The sequence below is a fragment of the Phalacrocorax aristotelis genome, chromosome 10, assembly GCF_949628215.1.
Source record: "Phalacrocorax aristotelis chromosome 10, bGulAri2.1, whole genome shotgun sequence".
NCBI lineage: Eukaryota > Metazoa > Chordata > Aves > Suliformes > Phalacrocoracidae > Phalacrocorax > Phalacrocorax aristotelis.
In genome coordinates, this window is record NC_134285.1 from 1,618,165 (window position 1) to 1,638,564 (window position 20,400).

At 58.9% G+C, this 20,400-nt stretch overlaps 1 protein-coding gene across 1 annotated transcript in view; it reads right to left on the bottom strand.

The window, feature by feature from the left end:
* Positions 1-6,277, bottom strand: part of RAB26 (RAB26, member RAS oncogene family) — a 32,455-nt gene extending 26,178 nt beyond the window's left edge. Inside the window, exons 1-2 of the mRNA XM_075104631.1 lie at positions 6,045-6,277; positions 3,184-3,294 (exon numbers count right to left, since the gene is read on the bottom strand). Coding sequence (XP_074960732.1) covers positions 3,184-3,294; positions 6,045-6,263 — 330 coding nt within the window. The 5' untranslated portion in view covers positions 6,264-6,277. The remainder of the gene's footprint in view (positions 1-3,183; positions 3,295-6,044) is intronic.
* Between the last annotated feature and the right edge of the window lie 14,123 nt (positions 6,278-20,400).

Consider the following 20,400-nt stretch of genomic DNA (forward strand, 5'->3'; position numbering starts at 1 on the left):
CCCCTCGCCCCAGGGCTCTGCCTTGCCTTAGGGGCACCCACAGCAGGGGGGGCTCGCCCCAGCACGCCCAGCAGTGCACCCCCAGCCAAGCCCTCCGCCGGGCACCCTGGACGTGTCGGCACTGCCCCTGCTGAACCGGGAGGGCTGGAGTGCTCCCGAGGAGCTAAAGAAGCTCTGCCACTAAACCCAACCTTCAAAGGAAGGAAAGCCAAAGGACTCGGCGTCACTTAAGCTAGAAGCCATTTTAGAGTACCATTTTGATGCCTTTTTTAATACTACAATCATCTTTATTTCCCTAGTATCAGTGGTTTATTTTCCACATATATTTAGATCAATGTCTTTCTTTGTTTAAGAGATAATGATAAACAAACACAATATGAGACGTTCTCCGCAACATAAAACAGTAGGAGGGAAAAAACCTAGGGGGCCATTAGGAATTGTAATGCCAGATTAATTTTAAATGGATTTCTATTCATTTGCATTCGCTCAGGCCTACATAATCCATTAGCCGTAGCTTTGTGTGTATCTGATGGTTTGACATCCTCGAAAACGAGCGGCTGATACTGGAGCCCACTGGGACCAGTGGATGGGCTGGGAGAGGAGGCAGAGAGCGGCTGGGCGGGTGCAGGAGCTGCCCCCCAACGCGGCTCCGTCCCATCCCAGGGTGCTTCGCAGAGACCAGCCGGCATCAAAAGGAGCAGACACAGCCCTGAAAACAACAGCAAGATCTGGGCAGCTCCGTCCCTGCAACGCCCCCGGGCTTTACCCAGGTTCCCGGCGGCTCCCCCGGCCGAGCAAGGTCGCGCGTGCACAGGAGCGCAGCTGCCGCACGGCCTGGCCTTGGGGAGGTCCCCGCGGTCTCCACCGCCACCGAGGCTCAGGGACTGCCACAAACCCCGCCGAGAAAGCCCGACGCACCGAAATAACGCCCTGCGCTTGCTCAGCACCTCTTGCACCGGTCCAAGGCGGACACAGCAAAAACCCAGCGACCGCCTTCCCCAGCCACAATCGCCCGCGGCCACAAACAGCCTCCCTTGCTTCAGCCAGAAAAGCCAACGCCAAATTCTGGGATTACAGACGAAAGGAGCTGCGATGTGACAGTTTTGCTGTTAAATACGCACAGAGTAAAACCCAAGCGCGGTCTCGCAGCAGAAGCCCCCAGCGTTACCCCCCCGGAGCTTCATCCGCATCGCGATGCAAACAGCGAGAGGGGCACTACTACACAGCGCCAGCAAAGAGGATTGATTATCTTCGTGGAGTCGGAGATGTGCAGTCAAAAAACTATTTCCATGTCCCCCAAAAAATTATAAGCGCCTTACAAAGGTGATAATAATGAGTTTTAGGGCATACACTTGATCTTCCCCGCTGTATAATCTGCCCATTTCAAACCGAGGTAGCTCTAGCAGCTCTATTACAGAAGCAAATTAACCCTAATTTGATTACTTCTCAGTAGCAGTCGTTTCAGTGCTCTAATCAATAAGTCACAGGATTTTATGACTGCCCTTGGTATCAATCATTGCAATCAGTAATAAAACACTTTTCATTCTAAGAACACCTGAAATACCATGTAACTGGCTTTGTATAAAATTATAGGCTCCAATTTACCACCTTCACCGAGCCGCTGCCGCAGCCCGCAGCGCTGCACCGCCAGCCTATCTGCAGGAACGAACACCCCTTTCTCTCCAAAGGCTTTCTGAGCCGTCCCTCTTCTCTTCCCCTTGTCACTGTACCAGCAAGTTATTCTTCACACCCTGGCGAAATAGCAGGTTGCAAGAGGCACCCATCTCCCAGAAATCCTCCAAGAAAGGGGGAGATCTGAGATCCTGCTGAGAACAGGCGGTCGGGAAGGTGCAACGCTGGTGTGCGGCATCACCAGCAGCTCTTCACCGCACCCACCCATCATCACCGCGGCGCCAAAACGGAGCCAAAAGCCATGGCACAGTGAGGCGGCGCAGCCGGTGCCCCGACAGCGGGGGAGGGAGAGCACAGCCACCGGGCACGTCCCCGGTCCCGAGGGCTGAGCCTCCCCCAGGAGCCTGCGGCACCGGCCAGACGTCTCAGGGGGTGGTGAGCTCGTGGTCTGGGGGAAGCAGACGGTTGGGGAACTGGAGGGGGACAGGGAACACCTGATCCTCGTGCCGGAGACCCAAGCCAGGAGTGCTGCTGCTTTGGTAGCGATAGCTCAGAGGAGCCACCGCGGCCTTGGCAGCTCCGCAGGGCTCTCGCTGGCCCTTCGCAGCCAGCTGTAAGGTTTCTTTGATGCCATCCCTGTAAAGTCACCGTCCCCGTTGCTCTGCTGTCCCACCCCGGGGCGCCCACTCCTCAGCCCAGGGTGTCCATGGCAGCACCGCAGCCCCCCCTTCACCAGGGGCTGCCTGGACCACAGAGCTGCCGGGCAGCCCCCCAGCCCCAGGGAGGTACCACTGGGGAAACGCAGCCAAGAAAAGGCTTTGAGGGTCCCAGCCGGCACTAAGACATTCCCACCTCGCAAAAGATGCTCTGCCCACGCCAGGGCATTGCAGGACATGAGCTGCCTCCCCTTCTCCCCCCCATTCCCCATATTACCCCCTCCGCGGCCCCTGGGGCTCCCCCCGCCCCGGCAGCGGGAGGCTCCTGTCGCTGCCAACAAAGCAGATCTTCTCTGAGAGCCCAGAGACCCCTCAGCACGATGCCTCCCCTCCGTGCCAGAGGGAGCAGGGCCACCCCGGCACCGCGCCCCCACATCAGCACCCCAGAGCTGTGCTCAGGAGATGTTTCCAGGGGATTTGGGTATGTATCAGTTTTGGGTTGGTTTTCTTTGTGGGGGGGAGGAGGTTGGTGGTTTTTTGTTTTTCTTTTTTTTTAAAAAATACACTCTTAGAAATACTGAAACCAACTTAGGGGCCTATTTTCACTGGCCAGACGCTCAGGCCTCAGCAGTTGTTCACCCCCAGGACCCAGAGCCGAGGATGCGCTCCCTCCTCCTCGTGCAAAGCGGTAATGAAGAGGCTCCGCCGCCGCCGTCAGACGGTTGCTCAGCCCCGAGGTGCCCTGCTGGAGCTGACACGGGTTGGGATGATGAGGTTTAAGTTGCTGCAGCAATATTCTGTTACTCCTCTGCAAAAGCTGTCACTCACCTGCCAGAGGCTGCGGGCAGGGGCCGAGGACCCCCGCCGGGGACGGAGCAGGCCCCCGGGCACTTACCCTGAAGTCGATCCCAACCGTGGAAATGAAGCTGCCGGCGAGGAAAGCACCGTCTTTGAACCGCACCAGCAAGCAGGTTTTGCCGACCCCCGAGTCGCCCACCAGCATCACCTGGGAGGGAGGGAGGGGAAGGGGGCGTTAGGCACTGGGCTTCAGGGGGAAAGCCCCACTGTAGCTGTTACCCATCTGCATCCCAAAAGCCCCATCCTGGGAGCAGGCAGCAGGTCCTGTATTATCAGTGGGAAGAAAAGCTCGTCCAAGAACGACGTCCTCAGACCCAGGGGAGGGTGGGGGAGAAGAGGGAGCAACCCACAGCGGGAGTATTCCCCACCCTGCACCACACGTGTCCCTGAGCACTGGCCAAACTCGAGACACCTTCCTCCCTCCAGTACTTAACAGATTCCCCATGGGGGCACAAACACCCCTTGAAAACCAAGAGATGCTGCCTAGGCGACCCCACAGCTACAGGGCCCACTCCATCCCCAGCGCACCCACGGAACACCCCGCCACGTGCAGGGCTTTCTGGGAGGGTGAGACTGCCCACGGGGAGACTTCAGGGGGGCCCCAAACCATGAGCACCAACTCCAGGGGTGCCTCTGCCCTCTGGGAGCAAACTCCTTTGGCGGGACCCACACAGCCTCATGGCCGCCCTCCAGGTCCTCAGCGGGTGCTGCAGGAGCAGCTCTGGGTGCCACCTGCCTCGGTTCCCCACCCAGCAGCAGCCCTGGGTGTAGATGGGGCAGGCACCCACCCTGACATAAAAAAAACAACAGCAGAGCTAAAACTGCTCCCACATGCAGCTCCCCAAAGCCTGTGCTCAAACCACAAGCTCCCTGGAACTCTCCTGTCCCCCGGGGCTGCCGACCCCACTCCCCTTGGCAGGATGACGGCTTCCCGCCATCAAGAAATCCCGGACCATGCAGCTGAGCTGCATCAGCAGCTTCTGCACCTGCACTGATTTGCAGGGCTTGACACTGCCGCGGCAGGGTTCCCTCTCTCCCTTTCGAACACGCTGCCATCAGCCTTCCGCAAGCCATTAGCCCATGACCAAATTTTAGTGGTTTTAAGAAGGCACTGCCCCGGGTCACACCGAACCCACGCAGGAGCCATCAGAAGCAGCAAACGCCGCCACCACCACATGGCTCAGCCTCCCGAGAGGCGGCGGCAGCCCTGGCCACAGCTATAACTCGTTTTGGGGCAGGGGGGCACCACTGGGGAGGGGAGCGGGTGGCCGGCATCCACCCACAGTGCTCCATTGCCCATGGTGCAGAGCCCCACACCAGCTCTCCGGCGGGAGCACCACGTACAGCCGCACACCGAGCTCTGGCACAACAGGGTTAAGGGAGCCAGCGAGCCCATGGATGTATCTGCGCGAGGCCAAGGGAAGGGGAAAAAAAAGGTCATTTTTAGTACAAAACAGTAGCATTGATTTATTTTAACCTTCCAGACCTCTGTTCTAGAGCAGGGGGACCCTTCAGCAGCTTCTCCCCACCCAGCACCGCTGAAGCCTCACTGGGGCACACAACAGCACCCAGGGCCAGGCTCACACTAAGGGCTCGGTGGTCAGGATCTGGCCCCGTGCCTGGGACTCGTGTTTGGCCACTGCCTCTGGCAGAGCTCGGGAGCCTCAGGAGAAGGGTAAGGGAAAGAAAAAGTTTAATAAACCACGTTTTTACTGAATACAAAGAAATTCCTCTCTGCCACTGGTTCAAAACCAGCCAGCCCGTTAGCAGTTTTGGCTACCAGCGCGTTTGGGCTCATCTGAGACCTCGCTCAGCTCGTTCCTGTGCCGTGGGGGCAACCCCCAGGGAAAGCCCAGCCTGGGCACGGAGAGGCGAGCTCAAGGAGCAGGGGACCAGCACCAACACGGAGGTGGCTCCATTTTGGGGAAGCTGTTGAAGCCCAGCTGTATAAGGACCAACCGCCTACCAAAGCGACTGAATTCACTTCCCAAACACCCCTCCCCTCCTAATCTACATCTCAAATCTTAGCAACACCATGGCCACGGCAATGGCCACAGCCACCGGGCTCTCCGACACAGTGCACGCCAAGGTCGGACTTGCCACAGCAAACACCATCTTCTCAAAGCTCAGTCCCCCGTGCTCGGCTAGGAAGGTCTGTGTTAGAAACGCGGTCAGACAGGTCACGCCGAATTGCAGCCTCGGCCCTAACTGCTAAGCGAGCTCCGGGCTGGGCTCGTACCGGGACGTGTGATGGAGGGGGGGGGCTGCAAATGCGTTTGATCTGTGACTCGCTTGCCAGAACATGAAGCGGCGAGAAGAAGCCATCTGAGCCCTTAGAAGAAAGCACAAGCTGGAGAGGCATTTCAACAGCAGCCAGAGCAGATTCGATGCGGCTCAAGGAATACCATCACCCCGCGTTACAACCACGTTTGGTACGTGGTTCAAGAGGAACCAGAAGGTTACAATAACTCCTCTGAGCAGAAAAGCTTTTTGTCATCATTTGCAAAAGTTCTGCAGAAGCGGCCCTGCTGCTGGGGGGGAGGGGGGTAGGAAGGCGCAGCCTCCCGGGACCCCGGCCAGGGCTGACCTGACCCGGGCGGTGGCGGCAGTGGGATGTGGGGCTGGGAGGGAGAGATGCGGGGCCGGGAGGGAGGCAGGGATGCGGGGCCGGGAGCGAGGCAGGGATGCGGGGCCGGGAGCGAGGCAGGGATGCGGGGCCGGGAGCGAGGCAGGGCTGGGAAGGATGAAGGGAGGGATGCCCGCCCGGTCCTGACCCCCGGGAACTTCTCCGACGGCCGCGGGGATGCTGCACCCGGACCCGCACCCAGCGGACCCCCCGCCCCGTCACCCCAACCCCGACCCCCCCCGCCGCCCCCTCCCTCCCCGCAGCCCCCGCACCTTGAAGGCGAGGTCGTAGAACTCGCCGCTGCTGCTGAGCGAGGGCCGCCCGGCCGCCGCGCCGCCGTTGCGGGGTAGCTCGGCGGGGGGGGGCGCGGCGCCCCGCGGGGCGGGGGGGGCGGCGGGGGCGGCACGGCCGGCTCCCCGGGCGGCGGGGGGCAGCGCGGCGGAGGGCGCGGCGCCGCCGCCCTTGCTACGAGCCGCTTTCTTCCGCGACATACCGGGGCCGCGGCGCCGGGGGGGCGGGGGGGGGGGGGGCGCGGGCTTGGACCGGCCGCCGCCGCCGCCGCCTCCCCCGGCCCGGCCCGGCCCGGCCCCGCCGCCAATGGCAGCACGGCGGGGGCGGCGGTGGGGGCCGGGCCGCTCCGTTCCGCGCCCGCCGGCTCCGCCCCGACCCTCCCGCCGCACCGGGGGAGCGGCCGCGCCCCGCTCCCTTCCCGCACGGGTGGGGGGGTGTGCCCGCACCCACCCGCGGGGGGGGTGTTCGCACCCCGGGGAGAAGCAGCGTGCCGGTGCCCCACGCCGTGCTCGTCGCCGCTCAGGCGCCCCGCGGGGGGGTGCACGGCGGGGTCGGGGGGCAGCTCCCCAGGTTTGGGGGCCGATCCCCAGCAGCTGGGCCTTCCCCCACCCCACGCCACCCCGGGTTTGCGGGCACGGGGAATCACTCGAGGCAGACACGGACCATCTGCCGCGGGCAGCGGCCCGGCGAGAATTTGGGTCCAAGGGCAGCCCGTGGGGTGGCGGGAGCAGGGGCTGCCGGGGCGCCAGGCTCGGTTCGCCAGGTTCCCATCTTTACTAAGATGGGAACCACCTTATCCCTGGTCTGTCTCAGCAACTGGTTTTGCCGAGCAACACTTGGCATCTTTCTTTCTGACTGCAAATGAAGCGTCACCTGCGACGCTCGCGACTCTCTCCACTGAGATAAACGTCCTTCACTGGGTGACACGTTTCCAGTGGCGCGGCCTCATCCCGGCTGGAAAAGGGGGTTTGAACAGTCACATGGAAGTAGGAGCAGAAAATAAGTCGCTCTGGTGAGAAGCCAGGCAGGCACACAATGGAGATGTAAATAAGTAACAGCACTGGCATGAGGGGGGGGGAGGTGGTGGCCAACATGGTGGGGCTCAGGCAGCTGGCAAAGCCATGGTCAGCACTGGAGCTCAGGTACAAGCCGTGGGGATGCCGAGGTGCAGCACAGGAGCTCGGGTACCAGCCGTGGGGATGCCGAGGTGCAGCACAGGAGCTCGGGTACCAGCCGTGGGGATGCCGAGGTGCAGCACAGGAGCTCGGGTACCAGCCGTGGGGATGCCGAGGTGCAGCACCGGAGCTCGGGTACCAGCCATGGGGATGCCGAGGTGCAGCACCGGAGCTCGGGTACCAGCCGTGGGGATGCCGAGGTGCAGCACCGGAGCTCGGGTACCAGCCGTGGGGATGCCGAGGTGCAGCACAGGAGCTCAGGTGCCAGCCGTGGGGATGCCGAGGTGCAGCACAGGAGCTCAGGTACCAGCCGTGGGGATGCCGAGGTGCAGCACAGGAGCTCGGGTACCAGCCGTGGGGATGCCGAGGTGCAGCACAGGAGCTCGGGTACCAGCCGTGGGGATGCCGAGGTGCAGCACCGGAGCTCGGGTACCAGCCGTGGGGATGCCAAGGTGCAGCACAGGAGCTCAGGTACCAGCCGTGGGGATGCCGAGGTGCAGCACAGGAGCTCGGGTGCCAGCCGTGGGGATGCCGAGGTGCAGCACCGGAGCTCGGGTACCAGCCGTGGGGATGCCGAGGTGCAGCACCGGAGCTCGGGTACCAGCCATGGGGATGCCGAGGTGCAGCACAGGAGCTCGGGTGCCAGCCGTGGGGATGCCGAGGTGCAGCACCGGAGCTCGGGTACCAGCCGTGGGGATGCCGAGGTGCAGCACAGGAGCTCGGGTACCAGCCATGGGGATGCCGAGGTGCAGCACAGGAGCTCAGGTACCAGCTGCGGTGACACCGAGGAGTTGCTCTCCCTGTGGGCAGGGACAAGCTTTTCCCTTTGCTGCCCTGGCAGCATTTACATCTATAGTTAATCACTGTTCAACTCTCTTAAAGCACTGCAGGGGCAGGAGGAGGAGGGGTGGGCAGCAGAGCTCTGATGGCTTTTGCCACTGACAAGGGAGGCAAGCCAGGTCAGGAGCTTTCTGCATGGTTCCTGGGCAAGATCCCCCTTCTCCCACCCTAAGTCTCACAGGCCCAGGGAACCCTGAGGAGCTCTGGATTCACAGCACTCCTTGGGCACAGCTGAGGCCAGAGAAAAGCTGTCCTGGTGGAGGCTTATCGCCCCACTCCCCATCACACTCTCCTCATCCTGACGATCTAGCCAGAAGATGAAAGACCTGGCTCATCAGAGCAGACTCAATGCCAGGGTTTTGCACTATAATCTGATTTTCCGGGACAGCTGCAGTCAATAGAGACCGAGGCCTCGAAGCAAAGTGTGATGGTGGAGCCATCTGTGGGTCTGTAAGGTTTTTAACCGATCCCTGCGCAGCAAGAAGGCTGTGGTGGAGCTTCTCCCCGGTGCTACCTGCCCGGAGGAGGGGGGTACACAGCCCCGGCGCCCCATGCCTTCGGGGTGCACCTCCTCACAGGCTGTGAGCACTGACTCATGGGGACTTTTCCCCTCTCTCAGCCACAGTCAGTGATGATGATGATGGAAATCTCCATCAACAGCCTCGTGCTCAGGAGCAAACAAAGCCAGCTGCTTATCGCCACTGCATCAGGGCAACACCAGAGGAGGATGGCCCCTTATCAGGGGCAGCAGCAGGGAAGTGTGCCTGGGTAATTCTGCCTTTATCAAAGGTCGTGTGCTCCCGCACCTGCAGCAGTGCTGGTGCCTGTTGTCCCCAGCTCCTGAAACTCAGCCTCGTGCAGCACCAGAGCTCAGAGCACCATCTCCACGAACGTTGCAGGGAGAAGCATCTTCAGCAAGTTTCTCTCGTTTAGCAAATGTGTGCACAGAGAGAGTCTGCTCAGAAATCACAGTCACGCCTGGAGATGTTGCTCCCCATATAGTTACAGGAACTGATGAGATAACTGCAGCTGAACTAAGGGGGATATATTTACTAAAAATATATTAATGGAACAACAGATGCCTCAATATACAGCGTGCCTTGGGGGAGCAGGACTGCGGTATCTGGCAGGGCTTTGAGCGGGGCTGGCCGTGACAGCGGCTATCTGTTACTCTGACACATCTACATATAAGTAGATTTGTTTTTAAAGGCAGAAAATCAGCTTGTCCCCACCAGGGCTGTCAACCCAAGAGGTCTGTTTTATTGCAGCGTATGGGGGACTGTCAGCGCCAGCACTAAGAGGCAGCTGGTGCCAGTCACTTCGGCCCGTGCCAACAGCCGAGCAGCAGCCCGAGACCTGCCCCTGGCTCGGCCACCCCCGCCTGGGGACAGAGCTCTGCGCAGGGCTGGAGACACAAAGAGCCTGCCCGGGCTGAGCACCGGGCGCTGGCCAGCTGCTCTCCACAAACACTGCGCTCTGGGATTTTAAATCTAGCTGTCTTCTTCGGCATGGAAATTTGCAGGGTTCTCTGTGTGCCAGAAGTTGCATGCCATGCTCGGAGCCAAGCGAGCTATTTTGGTGCAAGGCCGTCACTCCTTCCTCCCGCTGGTCCGTGTTGCTCCGTCGCTGGCTCGTGCTGCGGCTGCCCCCACCTTCCCTGGCCTCAGCTGCTCCGTCCCCCGGGACAGGGATGCTCACCTTGTCCCGGCCAGGCTCTGGTGATGCCTCTCCTGGGAGGCCGGGAGTGTGCCGAGCCTGCTGCCCTCCTGCCTCCAGCTCTTGTCGCCTGCTCAGATGGAGCAGAACTGCCTCTTCACCAGGCAGGCTGCAAGGACGAGCTATTCCCATCAGAGACGATGTCAGCTGTGCCGCCTTGGAAGATATTCATCTTCTGTGCCTGGTGGCTGCAGGAAAAATGGTGCAGGCTCTTTCCACGTGCTGCTGGTAAGACGGCTTGGCTTGCCTCTGCCGTCACCTATTGCAGCCAAAGTTCAGGGGACTTTTGAGGAAGAACCTGCCGCTCTTCCCACTCTCTGTTCTGCTACAGGCCATTCGCCAAGGGCACACACATGGCCCCAGCTCCAAAATCCTACATACGTTGTGGAGAAAGGGCCTGAAGGCAGGGGTCATCACCTGGATGGGAGGCGCGGGAGGGCAGCCGGGGACAAAGGTGGCACCACGCAGATGGGGCTGACTCGTCGCCTGGCCAAAATACGGAGAGCTCGGTTTCACGTTGCACGTGAGCAGACATCGGACATCCGCCGGAGATGTCAGGCGGAGGGGCCGGCCCTGCTTTAGCGAGCATCCCCCTGCGGAGCAGAGCCCGTGCGGGGGCGCGGGGAGGCAGCGGGAGCGTGCGCAGGGCGCAGGACACGTGCCGGAGGTGGGTCCCAGCACCCTGCCATGCTCAGCGGGCGAGGGCTTTCTCTCTGCTGCCTTGGGAAGGGCCCAGCCCACGCAGTGCTGAGTAGGCACTGTTCCCTCCCTCGCAGGGTATTGTTCTTCCCTCCCCATTGCTCACTTACCTTTGAACACTTCAATCTCGTTGCCTTTGTCAGTGTCACTGGCTTTTAATTGAAATTCCTCAGACATCTTCTCATCAACGCAGCCCATCAGTTATTTTTGTGTGGGAAGTGATTGTTTTCCTTTTGCAGCTGTGAAAGTGAAATTCCAGCATTTTGCTGGGAGACTGCTTTTGTCTTTTCCCTTTCTTGTATTGCCAAGTCAAGCCTTGCATTGCAACCCTCCTTCCTTTGTCCAGTTATTTCATTTTTGGCCTCTCCTGTGCCCAGTCCCTCTGTTTCCATCTCGGGCTTCTCAGCTTCTCTGATTCCTGCTGAGGGGCAACTTCCACCTGCAGCTCCCTCCAGCCCGTCATCGCCGCTGTTTTCCCTGCAAAGCACCCAGGAGGTTTGGAGAGCCCAGCCCGTTACTCGGTCTTTGCTTCTTGGCATTCAAATCTGTAATTTATCTGCAAGGCGAACCCTGTTGAACGCGTCGCGCTGTGGGGCTGTCACCAGCGCTCTCACCCGGCAGGCCCGGCTCACCCAGCAGTGCCGGAGGGCTCCGTGCTCCTTTCGACGCCGGTGGGACCCCGGGAAGTCTGTCTGGGGGTCGGGAGGGTGCAGCCTACCCCTGCACGGGGCAGCTCCGGTGTGCTGCAAACCAGCCAGGCACGTTAATGCGCTGCAGCAGTTGCTGCTTTTGGAGAAATTTATGGTAATCGCAGCAAACGGCTCCCCAGGGGGCTTTGTAAACCACGGAGCCGGTTAGATGCTGTTATCTCGGCGCAGGGCCTGTCTCAGCATGTGCAGCCCAGGGGCAAAGCCTGAGCACTCCTTCGCCCACTGAACTGCCCCCATTAGCCCCTTCCCTGCCTCCAAAAGGCACAGTCAAGCAAAGAAAACATCTTTCCCAGCACTCTGCAACCCTTGGCAGTGTTCAAGAGGAGGACCTATGCCAGCAACAAAAGCACCACCCAAACCACTGCCGAGACATCATTTCCGTGGGTGGCAGGAGGACAGGACGGGGTCCCTGCCCCAAGTGCAGCCCTGCGGGTTTGAGTCCCTTCCCTGGCTCCAGCGTCCGGCCGAGGTGGCTCGGTCCCTTCCTCCGGAGCAAAGCAAGAGCCTTTCGGTGTAACCAGCTGGCTGTCCTGGGCTCAAGCTGGCAAATGAGACGTGGAGCATGGCTTCGCTCCTCTGCCCTGCTCCAGGGCTGGCACTCCGGGATTACCGACGGCACGGCACGGGGAGGTGGCCGCAATAGCCGGGGCCGAGCAGGGCACGGTGTGGCTGCTGACATTGACTGTAAAATAAACCAGACCCCAGCAAACCCAGGGACCCCCCTTGTCCCTGAAGGGTTTTGCTCCCTGCAGGTCAGCATCCCACACCCCCGCCAGCAGCGTGCTGGGACACGGGCTGTGCCTGGCACATCCTCCAGCCCTGGCACATCCCCAGGGGCATCCCCAGGGAAGAGTGGTGCTGCCCCAGGCCCCCACCATCCCCTCCTGCGCATGGAAGGCTGGCTGTGCCAGATCCCAATGAGCCTACGCTGGGCTGAGGCCAGGAAATTAATTTTCCTTGTGACGAGATCAAAAGGAGCCAAGATTTCAGCCAGCGGAGGACCGAGCGCAGGAAAGTCCCCAGCTCCAGCAGTCACCCACGAGAGCTTTCCAGTGTGAGGAAGAGTTGGATATCCCAAGGGCCTCTGAAATGTGTCCTACTGAGATAGAGGGAGGGCCAAGCTACAAACGCTCAGCTTCCCAAAAATGAGTTATTTTTCAGTCTATTTGGTAAATTTTAAGTGCTTTCCAGACATGCCTCAGCAGCATCAAATATTTTAGAAATGTAACATGTCAGCTTAAAACCATCCAAGATATTTTATAGCCATATACAGACATGTTCTGAGATGGGGAAGGGTTAGAGCACAGTTATGGTTTCAAAAGCAAGCATAGAAATGTCACAGGGTGCGTCCATTATTCGTGCACACTCAGCCGTTTCCATCCCAGATAGGTTCAGACCAGTCAGACCGTGTCTGGGAACACGAGCCTGGCCAGTGGCCCCGAGCCTGGCTGCTTCCCACGGCGCTGCCTGCGGAGTCACCGTAGCAGAGCCCAAGGAGCTGGAGCAGATGAACTCCCCCCAAAACCCCTCGTCTTTGGAAACAGCAAGTTAGGCACTGCAGGGCTAGAGAGCTGCCTGGGCCGGCCCCAGGATGCATGCAGCACTCCGCCTGGGGCCCTGTAAAATAATCAGTAGTAATGAGTGAGCATGGAAATGTGCAGAGGCTCATAAAGCTGCTCCTCCAGAGACTAAGTCAACCGCCAAGAGCCAGGCTGGGAAGGAGCTCCCACCGGGGCGAGTCGGTGCATCGCTGCTGGGCTTGCCTGCACCTTCCCTTCTGGCAGCGTGTGCCGGCCCCTTGCTGGGCAGGGGTCCTGCTCTGCGGGCAGGTCCCTCAGGGCAGGAAAAGCAAATCCACCTCCTGAGAAAGCCACGGGTGCTGGGGAGAAGCAGAGACCATTTGTGGCTCTTGCAGAGCTGGCAGATAAAGAGCTGGACTCCTGCTTGTGGGGGGAGATGCACAGCCATGCCCGCAGCTTGTTCAGTTATTCATCAGAGCAAATTGGTGGCAGATGGCTGATTAGACATGGGCAGCACCAGGTGATATTTATCCGCCTAAGGATCGATAGCTTCTGTCTTTCTGCTCGGCCTCTGACACACCTGCAATGATGTTGCTCCGTCTGAGCTGTTAGCAAGTGGCACTGCTCCAGGTAATTAATAATAGGGATGATGAAGATGAAGCTTAGAGTTTTGATGGTGTTTGTTAATGTTTTCCAAGGAAGGCTGAACATTTTGTCTTAACAAAACTCTAGTAAGTTCAGGCAATTACTTTTTTCTTCAAGATGACAGTGTGTGAGCAGCATGGCCAGCCCAGAGCCCGACGTTTCCAGGTGCTCTGAGCTCTGAAATGCAATCAGCCCTGATAGATCCGCTCAGGCAGCCTCCTCTTGCCTTCCCTTTTCCATGATTTTACAATTTCCTGGTCTCTTTAAAAGTGTATTTTCTTTATTGCTGGAAACATCTTCCTCCCCGGTGAAGCTAATGGTTGTCCCAGCCCTGCAAACATTTTGTCTGCAAGTAATTTGCTTTGCATTAGTTGTCCTTCTGCGAGCAGAGGGACTAATCGCAGCTGAGCACGCGTGGGAGCAATCCGCCCTGCCTGGGGAAGGCAGGGAGCGAGGCACAGCCACATGCAACCGGCAACAGCCAATTCAAAGCCAAAAAAACTGCTGGCAAGCAACTTTTCCAAGCTGTCTTCTCAAAAGCAGATGCGTTGTGCAACGGGCCCTGCCCCACCAGCATTTCGGTGAACACCCTGCCGGGATGCTGGTACCCAGGGCTCTGCCAGGCTGCAGGGGTTGGAAGGAGCCTTAAACTCAGCCTGTCCTAAAGGTTTTGAACACACATTTCTGTCTCTGTGCCTCTCGCCGGCTGCCCTCCAGCTTCAGCTTCATCGGCGCGTTGCTGCACCCCGCTTTCTCAGTGCAAATGGCCGCAGGGGTCCCTTTGCAGAGGGGAGGGGAAGCCTCAGCCTCCACCTCCTCTCATCCACAGCATCTGCAGTGGAAATGGGACCATCACGCCCCAAGCTTGGTACTAAGCAATGCTTCTCCTGGGTTCTCTGCAGCAGGCTGGGAGCCTTCCCCTCGTGTAGGGCAGGGTGATGCCACAACGCTGGGTGCAAAAGGTGAGGGAGAGGGGGGGCAGCTTCCTGAAGCTCCCACGGTGGGGAAATGAGCGCCTCTGGCTGCTCCGTGACTTTTTACCCAGCTAAAACCCAAGATGGCTTCAACTCATCTCAAAGATGCCAACTCCAGCGCTGCAATGCCTCCCGACAGTGCTGCGACATCAGCATTGCTATAGCAACGGGCCCAGAGCAGCAGCAATTCGGGGGGACCACGCTGTGGCCGGCCAGGCACTGCTGCCCCCTCACTGCCCGCTGTCCCGTCCCACAGTCAGCCCCAGTGCAGCGAGGCCGGACCCCCGCGGGGCACCCATCGCGCAGAGCAGCCCTCCTCCCGGCTCCTGCAGCCAGCGCTCACCAGCATCTTCCCAGCTGAATTGGTTATTACCTCCCTGTGCTATGGACTTTTCCAGGAACACAAGAATTAAGAAACTGGGGCTGTTTTGTCCCTGCTGCCAGCGCTGATGCCTCTGCAGCTGGCAGAGGGGATTTCAGCAGCATCAGCTCTTAGGGGGACTGGGGTACACGGTGGCCAAGGTACCAAAAGGCCAGCCCCGTGGCTGAAAGCCCCCTGCTGTGCTGGCCTCGCCGCCTGGCCCCTGTCCCAAAGCTCACGTCCTCCCCAAGCAGTGGCATGTGCTACACCCCGGGCACGCATGGCGTCCTCCGAGCGCTGCCGACACGTGGCTGGCTCTCGGTTGGGCCTCACCGCACTGAGGACACCCCTGGGAAATTTCTGATGGACAGGACAAACCCCTTCTCCATCCATCCTGACTCCAGTCAAAGCAACCCTTCTGACCTTGCCTTTGCTGGCGGGCAGGGACCTGCATATAGGAAAATCCTGAGCAGCTATAAATGCCTCCGGTGTGCACGGTGCTCCCCGGGGAGCTGATGCAGGGGAGAGCCGGGTGGGAACGGGCAGAGAGCACCCACAGCCACAAACCAAGAGTCAGCAAGTTCAGCCTGATGGGAGTATCCCTCCATCAGCCAAGGACCCCCGAAAGCCCTGAACATTGAAAAATATCCAGAGAGAAATCATGACGTTTCGTTTGCTTTGAAAGAGTGTTTGGCAAATAAAAGTGGAATCGTCACCAATTAGTTACTGAGCAGAAAGTGTTGTCATTAAAACCGCCGGGCTCTGGTTTGCGTTCACACTACGTCAAACGGATGGAAATGATCAGCGTGAATAAATTCACTTCCTGAGCTGAAACTGTCCACAAAAAAAATCCAGAAAAAGCCCAAGGGGGGCTTGTGCCGGCGCTGATGACTCAGCTCAGCCCCACGCAGTTGAAAACCCAGCATCAAAAGACACCCGTGTGCCTCGCTGGAGAGCACCGACCCCCAGCCCGGAGCCAGGGGTTGGGGAGTCCCTCTTCCAGCCGGCTGGGGAGAAGCCGGGCGGTAGCACCCATCCCACCTGGCTGTGGGCACCCCGTGCTGCCAGGACGGCTGTGATGAGCCAATGCCTCCTTGCTTTGTCCACGCGACTGCAGACGCGCAGCTGGGAGCCGTTTGGTGGGCAGGTTGCTGCTTAATTCATCCAGCACCGATTAAATCTGCTCGGGACAGGGCGTGAAGCGGCTCCGCTCTTTATGGTCGAGCTGGGACAATGTCCCCGCAGGGCCATCGCTCCATCGCACGTCGATGGTGCTGACCACATGGGTTTCGTCCCGCTCTCGGTGCGTGCACACCCGTGCGAGGGCAGGAGCTGGGATCACCCTCACGCCGCGGCGGCGTCCGACACCGGCGGCAGGGACGGCCCGGGGCTCTCTTTGCATCTCATTTTGTATCGCGTTTGCTCGTGGGGCCGCTGAAGCCTTTTTTTCCCCCCCGGTTTTTGTGGCGGACGAGCGCGGGGAGGCGGTGCTAGAGGGCGCCAGGGGCCCGCAAACCGGCACCGCCGCGCCGGGAGGCTGCGGTGAGGGGCTCAGCCCACCGCGCCCCACCGGGGGGCCCTCTCCCCGGGGCCGGGGCAGCACCTTCCCCACCCCAGCTTCCCCCCCCCACCCCACCCCGGGGCCGGTCTGTGCTCCCGGGAGCAGTCTGCTGCATGCCGGGGGGCTCGGGGGGCGATGGGGAGTTGATGGATCTTGACGGGTCCTCTGGGTCGCGGATAACGGCTGGGAAACTGCTCGCAGCGGGAGGAGAAGCAGGAGCCAGGCCGGGGTGGAAGCAGACGGCTCTTGCGGGGGTCTCTCTGCAGGTCCCCCCTTTGCAGGATGGGTCACGGCATCGCGCCAGCGCAGCCCCTCTGCAGAGCGAGGGGGGACGCCAAATGCAGCCACAGAGCAACAGGCGGTGGGGATGGAAATGGCCATTTTCTCCCAGGAGAAATAGGGATCCGCACCTCCTCTGGGGTACCCGTATCCCATGCAAAAAGACATGGGAACAGCTCTCTCCCCCCTGGATGCCTGCTGAGGGCAAGCTGTGCTCCCTCTGTCAGGCTGGAGTACTTTCTAAGCAGGGAAATAATAGCAAACCGAGGACTACGGCCATCCGTGAATACAGCTGCCCTCCAAAGGGACCAAAGCTCATGGTAAGGTGCTGAAAGGTCAAGAGGGGTATTTTTTTCCTGCCTTCTTCAAACCACACACAAGGTACAGCGGACACACAAGGTGCTGCTGGGGGCAGAAGGCTCCCTGTCCTGGCCCAGCTATCCCAGCTCCCAACCAACCTCGCCCCGCACATTGCTCTCCTTCCATGGGCCATGGACCCACCTGGGCGCCGAGGCGCCCCCACTGCCCCACGCGTGAATGTGCCAGAGGATTCCTGGGCGAGAGAAAAAGCAGCAGTGTGGGAGGGCAACGCAGCCAAGAGACTCGCTCCCAGCACGTGTTTTAAAAGCAGCTGCCATCACATCTTACGTGAAGGCCGGTGCGGTGCCTGTGCAGAGGAATTTGCAGAGCCCGCTGGCTGCAGCACATGGCAGCGGGGAGCACAGCCTGCTCCGTACCAGCTGCTCACGGCCCTCTGCACCGGGGCACTGCAGGCGTGAGCAAAACCAGTGCTTTAATATATAGAAATATAGTGCTGGAGAAGGGTAGCCTCAGGGTCTGGCCACGCACAGCGGGATTTCAGGGCTGTCTGGGTGCCACTGCAGACATCTGCGGTGCTGTTGGGATCTGGTCGGAGCCAGAGGCAGCAGCGACATTCCCGGCCGGCCGCAGCTCCATCACGTTTTGCTGACCACAGTGTATCTGCCGCTGCTGATGTTCTGGGTGCGTTCAGCCTGCAGGACTGGTGGGACAGGGAGAATTAACACCCTCTTAGTTGGGGTTTTAATTCTACTTCAAGTAAACAGTGTTGAGAAACTATCCGTTTGCTTGCCAGTAGGAGGAACCAGAAGAATCCCTTCCCTACAAGAAGCCATTCCCAGCCTCACAGCGAGCAACAGCCTCCCAGCCCCAGAGTACATTTTCCACTTCCATAATTGTCTGCAGTTCGCATTTTAAAACCCATCCCAACTCAGCGACAAGACCTTCCTCCAAGATCAAAAATAGTGATTCGATGTGAACAAATTAGTCTCTTGCAGCTGTATCGAGATTTGCTGTCTCCTTTCCCACTCAATTATTTCCTTGTTCGTTGCCCTCATTACAGCTTGGCAGCCCGAGCTTTTGGGGGAGAGCCCTTAACTTCATTACATGCACTGGATTACATTAGTGATCTAATCTGCTGCTTACAGTCCATACACAGGATATTTTCTCCTTGCTGTTATCTGAAAAAATATGGGCATCAGTACAGAAGAAAGGGGAAAAAAAAACCCAAAAAGCAATTTGCAATTGAGGGAGCGGAAATAAATACATTGCAGTCACATGAGGAAGTAGTAACTGCTGAGCTATTTTGGGCACAATACATCATGCGAAAGATGATGTCTTTCGAGGAGATTTCAAGTCCAAAAGGCACAAAATGTTTTCAGAAAGTAAATTCTCACATACGTTAAGTACCGTGCCAAGGAGTGAGATCGGATGCCCTCAGGCTTCTTATTTAAGGTTCATACAGCATTTGGATAGGGAAAGCCAGAGCCCCAGCTGATATAAACCGGTATCAGTCCTTCAGTTTCGGCAGGACAAGGCACACTGTGCTCGTGCAGGTGCTTGCGGACTTTGTTGGATCGGGACCGTCTTGGATCCCACTAGAGCAGGGAGGCGGTCAGCGGCTCTGGAGGTGTAGCTCAGGCTTCATAACCCGCAGTGGACACACACCCTGTGCTAGCAGGTCAGTCCCTTCTTCCCTAGAGAATCCTGCATGTCCGAAACCACAAGCGGCTTAAAAAATCCTACGTGATTCAAAACCAAACTGACCGTCACCTTTGGCTAATTGTCCTCCTCTTTCCCGAGCGTTTGAAGGTTACGCTGTGCCCGAGGTAGAAGGAGCTCAGCAAGGAGCAGCTCTTTTCTCCTAGGCAAAGGAGAGATGCCCGTGTTTTGCCTGCTTGCAGGAGCTGGGGCTTGCAGGACCACCGCAGCCACCACGCGGCACACAGTGAAAACCCGTGACCTGGCCCCGAAGCGGGAGGGAGGACGCCAGCGAGGGCGTTTTGCGCCGACAGAGAGACAAGGTTTAGGCAAGTCCAGCCACCGAGAGAGGCAGACATGCCCCCACGGCCCTCCTCTCCCCCAGGTCTGTTCTCAGAAGAGGAACGGCAGGGCAATAGGCTCTGAGGCTCCCAACGTTCGGCTGGTACTACCCTCAACAATTGTTCTGGCTCCCCGCTGCTTGCACTCTTTGGATGCTTGCGGACAGCTAGCATGTCTCTCACCCACCCCATTTTGTTGTGGTTTCTCCCTTGAAAGCTGCCAGGCTGATTTCCTGAGCCCACCAGTTGACAGGGCCCCACTGACACAGCGCCTGCTGTAGAGCGTCAGGGCGGCAGCTCCCCAGCACGCCCGCCGTCGGAGCACTGGGGAACGCACGTGGGAGCTGCAAAAGCTGGCGGAGGCGAGAGCTCTGCATGGGAGGCAGCTCTCCTCGGCTGCGCAAGCTGCTTCCGACAAGTACAAAACGCCTCTCAGCCTGGCAGCGGGGCGGCTGGCTGTTGGAGGGGTGCAGCCTCTCTGTGGGTGGGTTACTCACCCGTACGGCGGAGGGAGCGGCCCATCTCACAGAGCTGCTTGTCAGGCAGCACTTCCAGAGGTTTTTGTAAAAAGTAATTGCTGCAACAGCCGTGACTGAACAGACCACGGCTTCGGTTTTGCACGAGGGCAGTCCCGGGGACTCCCGGGGACACTTGTGTGCTTGATGGCAAGGCTGAGCGGGAGCGATGTGCTGCACTGAACTTAAATGTTGGATATGAATTTTTTAAAATGTGTGAATGGCTGCAAGAATTAATGGAACTGCATAAACAAAGAGCGAGACGCTCTTGTTTTCCTTCAGCAAAAACCCTGCTCAAAGTTTTGTCCGGATCAGCAGATCTCAGAAGGAGAACGTGCCTTTGGTTGGCACTTCAGGTACCAGCCCCCACCGACCAAAACAGCACCTGTCTCTGGAGCGTGTGCAGGATTTACCACTCTGTGAGTCTGTGCCTCTCCAATGTCCCTTCCCAGGCCACTCACTGCAGGGAAGCACTGGGCAGGGTGCGCTGCTCCACTGCTTCCCCCCAAATCTCCATCTTTCTGGGGGTCAGGCCTCCAGCAGCTTGCTGCCTAGTGCCAGGCTTGCACCTCTCGCACAGACCACGTACGTACACGTTTGTGGTGTTTATGGTGAGAAATCCCTGCTCGGCTGGGCAGGAGCCACTGGTTTGCAGAGCTTCCATCTGGCACGGAACAAGATGAGTGCTTCAAAGCAAGAACTTCTTCCATATTTTATTTGAGCTTCCTTGTGTCTTCCCCTCGGCTGATGGCTGGGGCCATGTTCCGTACATACCATCCCACAGTAACACAGCATGTGTTAAACACTAACAAATTAGGGTCCCTGTAAAATTACCAGCTAGCACACCTTCTCCACTGCTTTCAGCCGGGGCTGGGTTTGGTTTTGGAGAGATGCCCTCTATAAGGACAGAGTTATGCTTCCTTTGGTTGCTTTATTTTAGTCATATTTTCAGTCACTTTAAACTAGAACCAGTTCAGATCCC